The sequence below is a fragment of the Mytilus trossulus genome, chromosome 5, assembly GCF_036588685.1.
Source record: "Mytilus trossulus isolate FHL-02 chromosome 5, PNRI_Mtr1.1.1.hap1, whole genome shotgun sequence".
Classification (NCBI taxonomy): domain Eukaryota; kingdom Metazoa; phylum Mollusca; class Bivalvia; order Mytilida; family Mytilidae; genus Mytilus; species Mytilus trossulus.
In genome coordinates this window covers 61,711,209-61,720,307 of record NC_086377.1, presented here as the reverse complement: position 1 = coordinate 61,720,307, position 9,099 = coordinate 61,711,209, and the positions used below count along the sequence as shown (strand labels likewise).

The 9,099-nt window shown below is 30.3% G+C and overlaps 1 protein-coding gene across 1 annotated transcript; it reads right to left on the bottom strand.

Moving 5' to 3' along the window:
- Window positions 1-380: 380 nt before the first annotated feature.
- Window positions 381-7,091, bottom strand: LOC134718154 (uncharacterized). The gene is made up of 5 exons (XM_063580644.1): window positions 6,985-7,091; window positions 4,099-4,134; window positions 1,739-1,909; window positions 734-825; window positions 381-473 (listed from the first exon to the last, which is right to left on the bottom strand). Exons 1-5 carry the CDS (start codon window positions 7,046-7,048, stop codon window positions 381-383), a joined length of 456 nt encoding a protein of 151 aa, XP_063436714.1. The 5' UTR covers window positions 7,049-7,091.
- Between the last annotated feature and the right edge of the window lie 2,008 nt (window positions 7,092-9,099).

Sequence of the window (9,099 nt, the reverse complement as noted above, 5' to 3'; positions counted from 1 at the left end):
AAGAAGATCATGGTATATATATGATATCTGTCATGTTTTTCGTGAAATACAGACATTCTATCACCATCGATAACAAAGGTAATTTGTAATCAGAATGTCTCTATTATAGAAATGTTTACAGGAAACACAAGCTCCGAAACATTAAAGCAATTGAGTACATATTTCGTATGCAGACGCTGGTGGTATTTTCCTTTAAAGAAATAGACAGTTTACAATTGAGAAGCTTAATTCTACGATTTTTTGGGGGTATTTTTTGTGATGGACGTTTTGATAAGTTGCATGTCAAAATAAGATTTACGCGGTTTTTGTCTAATTAAGTTATTGATTTTTAATACTATGGCATATATCTTATTTTAAGATTAATTAACAAAATACAAGTACTAACCACGTTTTTGAAGAACTGAATAAATGAACTGGTTTTCTTCTTTGTTGTTAATTTCCACCAGAGTCCCACACATAGAAAGGCAATACTCCTGCAAAACATGATTTGATAAGACAGTAAACCACGTTCAAAAGATAGTGTATAAATTACGTAAAGTAAATGTTAAGAGTACTTCTATGAAATAAGATAAAAGTACAAAACAAATTAATACAAATATGGACACATTACAAACACATATCAATTAAAAACGCATATATCAATCATGTATATATTTAATCAATCTTTCAATCACAAGTCTTCAATATTACTGTACAATGTGTTGAATTATAATATATATGTATATCGATTTACCTTTGCCTCTACAATAGTCTTTCTAGTAAAAACAAATGTGTATTTCGAACCCCTGAAATCATGTACAGAAGTAAAAAGATCATCTGGAACACCTGAAGATAGATGATAGCGAAATATCAAAATGACATTTTATAGAACTGAAGAAACTTCTTTCTATTAAAGATATCATAATATAAATGCAGATTCACCCTGTTGTTTTGTAAATACAATATATGGTTTTGCTTTTACTTCTTTGCAAGAAAAGATAGTGTCGTTAGGAGTAACACTAATTTATCAGGTTTTGTGTTCATACTTGATATCAATGTTGAAATGAAAATATAAATACAATAATACTGATATAAACAATCTTTTCGTACCTTATTAAGTTAAACATAAAAGAAGTTCGCTAGTACTAAGTTTCAAATTAACAAAATTTTCATAACACTAGTATATAATGATAAAGGGTTTATATAGGAACTAAACGCATGAAAAAAAAAGGTCCGTGTGCTTGTTTTCAATATACATGATATATATGCCATTGAATTTTTTCGGGAAAAATTTCTCTTTTGACTCTTCATAGCATTATCATTCTCAAAATTAAGTTCTCAAAACCTATTATAAAATATTAAGAATTTTATAAGACTTTTACAAATGGCTTATAATTATACATTTAAACTGTTTATAAAAAGAAATATGGGGGTTTGTGGTATAAAAGAAATGTAAGGCAATTAAACGGATATAACCAGAGGATTACAAATATCTGACAAAATTTTTAAACATGACAGGCTAACATCCTTTAACTTGATTTTGATTGTAAACGTGCTTAAACCAAATACTGATCATTTTCACAACTTTCACAAAAGCAGATCTAATTTGGAGATTTGTATTAAACTGAAAGTAAAACGGAGCGATTTGAGATCCTTTTCATCAAAGCTTTGGCACCGGATCAGTGTTTGAAGCAGACAGAGAAAAGAATAACTCATAAACTAAGATCAAAGATAAAAAGTAAACAAATAAAACTATTACATATAGCTCTTATCGGACTCCATTGGCCAGACTCTAAACAAGTTATACTGGCATTCCCAAATAAAGAACCAGCTGAACAGTTCAATATTCCCGTGTCACCAACAAATTTATCCTTCGTGGAAACAGTCATGTTCGAGTTCTTGCCACAGGGTAATGGGTCTGGACATTCAACTACAAATATATTTATAAAAATACATCGCATGGAAAACAAACATATCATATTCATAAGAAATAACTTATTTTCAATACACGATGCTCTTTTACTTTGTAATTTATTTGACCTTTTTCACCTTTTTTTAAAGCGTCACTTATAAGTCTTATGCAAACGAACCCCAGGTTTAGCGTACACAGCCTATCATGAGTTAATATACTATAGCAATATCAAAATATAATTACAAATCAGTTAACAAAGGTCTGTTTGTTTTACAATTCCTTGCCCATTTTATAAACTCAAACTCTTTTTGGGATAAGGAACAAGACACCTTTTATTAACAATCATGACAAATTGAATTGAGATAAATTAAATCTGTTTGTATTTGTTATTTAAGGGAGTTCGCTTATCAGTTTCAAAATACGTAGCTTTTCATTAAACTAGTCTATATTGATAGGGGATAAATAAAGGAATCAAAACAGCAAAAAATGGGTTAATGTGCTTGTTTTCGATATATAAACAATTGAAATTTTGATAGCGGGAAAATGTTTTCTCTTGATTTTCATAGTTTTGTCATTGACAACCTTAAGCTGTCAACAACTATTAAAAATTAATCAAAAGACTTTTTTTCAGATGGATTATCAATATTCACGCAAAAGATTTATTAAAAGGAAAATGGACAAAATTGTTTAAGGCATTTTAATGAATAAAACCAGTGGATTCCGAAAATCTGACAATAAAATCCAAAACATGACAAGCGAACATCCATAAATGTGTTAATAACTAACATGTCTAATTAAAGCTTAGTGCAAACATAATAAAGCCTTTTAAAGATAAGTACGTGTATAGGCTGTACTTTTGTAAATATAGACGATGCAGTTTCCCACTGAAATTAAATTTTCTACTAAAACTTAACACTATTAAGTTTCATAATTTTTTTGTATCCTAGACTCATAATAATATTTTAAATATGTATTTGCCTTGAATTCTAAGAGTTTGAACTTATCCTTTATTATTACTACCTTTCACCCGTTTCCCCCCTATTTAGTCTGAGTATACATTTATAATTCAATTTGTTCACTATCCAAAAGTATTTATTTAGTTTGGTTACATTCTGTATTTACAGAGTGCAACCTAAATCAAAGATTTTGGAAGAGAAAAGAAAACCTCAACCTTAACGATTATGTTTTTATTGACTACCTTGGGTTTATATACCTATATTAATGATGAGTTTATTTACAACCACGTGGTCGATGTCACTGCTGGTGGAGTTTTAATTCCACGACGGAAACACCAGCCCAGTAGTCAGCACTTCTGACTTGCTTTATCATTGAAATAGTCATTATTAAGTGTTAACTGTTTACGAAAGTTTTGAATTTTTGAAATACAAAGTCCTTCTACCTCAGGAATAAATTTCCTGAGCTGTATTTGCCAAACCTTTTAAGATGTTTGGTCCTCAATACTTTTTAACTTCGTACTTTAAACTTTTTTGATTCGAGCGTCACTGATGAGTCTTTTGTAGACGAAACGCGCGTCTGGCGTAAATACAAAATTTAATACTGGTATCTGTGATGAGTTTATTTATTTATATACATTGCTGGAAAAGCTAACGGTTACGGAAATATTTTCGAAAGAAGTGTATCATAATCTCTTTTATGTGTTATAGCACATGCGTTCCTAATATAAAACAAAGTAATTATGTTCTATGAAATTTTTAACATTTTGCAAATTTGAAAAAGTATCCAATAAATAAATGTTAAGTAATTAAGAAGGAAAACTACATTAACATAACAAAATCAAACGGTCGATTTACATGACTAAATCAACCAATGGAAAAAAAAGTTGACTTGTTACCAGCACTGTGCGTCGAAAAGATGGGTTAAACCTGGTTTAATAGCTATAGCTAATTATAAAGCTTACCGTTGTATGCCAGTTGTTTATAATTTTGCTGATTAACAATATTAAGAGGGAACATGACCTTTTCCAGGACGTCGGGATCGGCTGCTTTTTAGCCGGGGATTTCGGGATTGATCGTTTTTGGTCCGTGAATTCTTTTTTCGAATTTCGGGAGGTCTTGATTTAAATTTATCTAAGTTTGGGACATCGGGATTAAATGTTTTTAAACCTTTGATTTCGAGCTCAGAAACCCTCCGACCCCCCTTCCATATTGGACGGACACCCAAAAAAGATAGACATATTAATTACTTACCAACAGTTGGTCTCTTGTGACATCTTTTGCTTTTCACTGAAAGAATTAATATTAATATCAGTTTGAAGCTTATTAGGACACTATGAAGTTTTGAAAAAAAAGCTTATCCTAGAATTGAAAGTTCAAATGCTCTGCAATTTTTTTCAAAGGTCAAAATATAGGGCTGTGCGGCATATTTTTAAGGTTTATATGCCCTGAACTTTTCAGAGTTTAAATTAACACTACCTTGAACGAAGGGTTACCACAGATTTCAATGTAAACAATACGCACGTGTATATTTACTGGTAAAATTCCCAAGTTATGTCTCTATGAAATGGAACATAGAGAGCATAACTGGGAACCAGTATGTAAACAAAATTAATTTTCTATGAATATTCTAAATCTCCCCAAAAGAGGCGTGGTTTGAGAAACAGCTGTATTTACAAAGTGCAACCTTTTACGCCATCACCTGGAGAAACCTTATTTATTTTATCAATTTGAGGCTAATTAGGACACAAAAGTTGTACAATTAAGGAACAACGTTGTACTTTGTAATGCATTTTTTTTTGTTAACATCAAATTAAATGAGAACAACAGCCAAACTAAACGTGTTCATAGGAAACATTGGTAAAGCCAAGTTTATCTCATGTTTATCGGGATATTAAACCCATATTACTGCACATATGTGGACTCCATTTTTTTTTATTCTCGAAAAATAGAAAATAGGAACCAGAGGGTAAATATCTAACAATCAGTATACTCACAATTGAATAGTCGTTAAATTCGTAAATATCTCAACGGTGCTAAAATACCATACCTGACCGAGCAGATCTCAACAAGTATCGCACCGCAGGTAAATTATCTCATTGTGATTGGTTTAATGCCGTCACGTGGTGACCCCCTATGATATATCAACAAGTATGTTGCTGTTGAACATCATATACATCAACACATTATATTTTTGTATACTTTAAATCATAGAAACGATCGGTGAAATTTGATTTGGTTTCATATTTGATATAAAAATATTTCTAATCATGACTTCATATAGAATGTACCTCCATGATGAATCATCATTAACTTTAGTTTCTACATATTTTATATCTTAGTCACAGATTAATAATAAAACAGCGTTCCTATAATTTTGATCATTTAATATGAAAATGTTCGACTCGATTCTGTTAAACAACATAAATTGGCGGCTTTATTCGATACACATTTAAATAAGCTAAAGGATATGTTTGGTATTTTCTGTATTAAAGCCACTCTTGAAGCCTTCGGCTACATTTTGGTATGGCTGTTTTCTCTACAGAAAAAAAATATTTTTCCATTCTCAATTTGATATGTTAAATAGTAAACTCAACATGGATTACTTTATTACATTGAAACAACACGTTTTATTATTTATTGCGTCCGAAGCGCTTTTCTGGATTTACCTTCATCAGGAACGCTCAAAGCCAAACATTTGAAATCTGAAGATGTATAAGTACCGAAACCTTTGAATAGCTATATATATATATGTCAAAATGCCTAAAAAAAAATAGCCACATTCCTCTAAAGCCAACTTTGCCTGAGTTTCTTAATAATTTATTTTTTTTACTAATTATCGAAGAAAGTAAATCCCGTTTGCCATGATATTCTGGGATTTTTTTCCATTTCGACAAATAAGTTTAACATGTTTAAGTATGAAAACAATACTGATATTATGACCGGATTCATATTGCTTATTCAAACTTCAACATTAACATGATTAATGTTCTAGAAATCTTGAAATTCAAATATTGAAAATTTTGCAAATATTTATCACGATCTGGTGCCAGAAAATAGTTCATTATTTTCCAATGAAAGATAAAAAGAAAGTATAGTATCAAAATGGCATGGTATATTGAAGCAAAAATTGAAAGTAATGGAAATTTTCATTTCACGATCTGGTGTCAAAACATAAATCTATGTTTTTATTTGAAAAGTTACAAAAACAAATATCAAAACGTGCTTGCTTAGTTTAATATAATAATTAGTGCAATTTAAAATGAATAAATGATATATTTTAGTTTTAAGTCGTACAATATGAAAAACAAATGGTAATTACAATCAAACAAGAACCAATTTTGTTATTTTTTTTTTATTCTGTTGAAGACAATATAATTGTGGCTGCTATCTCTTCTATAGGTAAATTGGATATGAATATGAACATGCAATTTGAGTCTTTGAACACTCCATGCATTTCATTGCTTCCAGAAACTAATTTGATACAAAATTTTCCTTTGAAGATGTTCATAGACTTCTACCATCTTGTCATCATTATTTAAATGCAAGTGAAAAGAAAATTGATAAAAACGTAAAACCACAAAAATACTGAACTCCGAGGAAACTTTAAAACGAAAAGTCCCTAATCAAATAGCAAAACCAAATGAGAAAACATATCTAACGAATGGACAACAACTGTCATATTCCTGACTTGGCACAGGCATTCTCAAATGTAGTATATGGTGGATTGAACCTGGTTGAATAGCGCTTAACCTTAAGAGACTGTACTAACCATAATGAAACTTCGGGTCTATTATCGCAAAAGAAGTACATTTTGATCCGAGCATTACTGACGAGTCTTATGTAGACGAAACGCGCGTCATCATTATCATTAATAATATAAGTATTTATATATTCTTGTATATCCTGTTAAGTAAATCAATCATATCAATATTACTTAATACGTCTTATAATCCGTGTCTTATACTGTATTTTGTAATCTCATATAATTCGTTTTTAACAAGCATACGAGATACTTGAAGTGTTTTTCGTCGTGCTGACCATCTGTAAGAAACAATTGCAAGCTTGATACATTGCATATGATTTCAATGATGCTTTCCAAGTATTTTTATTCTTTAGATTCACAAATAATAAACTTACTTTCAATGACTGGAACAAATAACAATCCCAAAAGAACGGTTATGGTGAGAATTACTGACTTCATCGTTGACGCTTTTAATGATTCAATTTAATACGTTACTGTGTTGTATATATAACCAACTGGCAACAGTATATATACTCAATATCAGGTATTGATTAAGGAAAACATCTTATAATTTACATCATGACCAATCAGACAATTACAATTTACAGACAATCTAAATCTTATTTGTTGATGAGCTAAAACGGTTTTAAAATTTATTCAATCTTCAATCAAGCGGAACACTACTCTTTCTGCCGTTAACAATGCTAATTGTGTTTGTATATCACAAGTAGCCAAACGAGAAGTTAAGGTTATGTGACAATTTAACACGTAACTGAAAATATTGGAAAGAAACAAAATTATAACAAAATTTTAAAACGGATACGGAAACATAAGACCAGGTAGTTAGAATAATTATAAAAAAGGATCATGTTATTTCAAACTGCAAACCCGGTAAATAGGCTAATTCGGTGGGTAACATCCGTGCTGCAGGGAAGTGGGTTGTAGTTACGACATGTGAAACGTATCTGATATCTTCTTTAAAAAGGTTATTCAAGAACGGTCAACCAATCCGAAATGGCGTCCGTAAAATCTACAAAGGGATGATTTCAACTTCATAATTTGGAACTTTTTGTTTAATAGCTTCCTTGTGAGGAGCTACCTTATCTAGGAAATAATAATAAAAATACAATATCGTGCCAATAGATGAATTTATCCACAGCTATGATACATGTACAAGTGATAATTTTAAAGGAATGTTGTATATAACAGAATCTCGAGTAAATATTAACAGGTTTAATAGTAATGATTTTGATTGTATTGATCAATTTTCTCACTTTCTTGATATGCTTGAAGACACTGTTCTTAAATGAGCGTTTTATCTAAAGCAATTGAGCATTGTGAGACGCCACGGCTTTTTTTCCAACGCAATGCTAATTTTTCGGACGCCATAAATTAACCCTTTGTCTTCCAAAGAAAAAGCCTTAAATGTATTCTTAAGTGAATTCAAAAGAAAAACAAGAATATTAATATGATACTATATGTTGGAAGGGCAGTAGTTCAGGAAAAAAAACAGGCTAAAATATCGATTGGTTATCGAGCTCATTTTCGAGATATTTGATTTCATAAAAATACAGAAAAAGGATGATATATTAATTATATAGCCGAAAATATTGTTTGTGAAGTAGCAAAGAATATTTGTAACAACTATAATAATAGTTTGTAGTTTAATGTATTCTGATAATTAAACAAATGTATTTTTTTAGGTAATTTTACTGAATATTCTCCCTGGGTTATCAGTGGTAATTAAACAGGGAAACTTGTTGAAATGCTGTACACCAAGTTTAATTGTTAAACAGCAATATGTGCAATAAAGAATCAATTAGAGTTTAAAAAAAAAGAAAAAAAGGATGACTTGGACTTTTACTTTGTATTTATATTGATATTAGATGGGACTCAATTGGAAAGAAAAGAAATCTAGAATCTGCTTAAGGGGGTAGACCTTGGTTCAGGGAGATAACTCTTTAAATCATTAGTACGTTTGTAAAAGTCAAGTTCATCAATGTATTTTAAGCATTTACCTGAAACAGATTGAAAATAATCTATGTAACCTAGAAGCTTAAAATATATTTTTATAAATGGTTGACACAAACATACTGATGATTTTAAGAGTTATTTCCCTTAACCTAGGTCTGCCTTCTAAATGTGTGTAAATGATTGTTTTAAGAGTTGTTGAAGTTTTATATGAAGAGACAAATGGGGCAAATTATTTTACCCCATACTGACAGAAAAAAACAACAAAGGAGTACAAACATTTGAGACCAATATCTTGACCTCACCCAAAAACATCCTAAATAGCAATTTGTAAAACAAAATTTAATAAGATAGATACTCATAATTGACAGATTCATTTAAAAGAAAGATAAAATTACATTACATGTGTGTATTTTTTATATGGCTGACAGCAATATTGTGTCATTCTGAAACTTACCTTCATTTCAGAATGAAATATAACATTCATGGTGACACGTGCTTCCGCCTCAAAAAATCAGAATAAACATAAGAAAACTAAA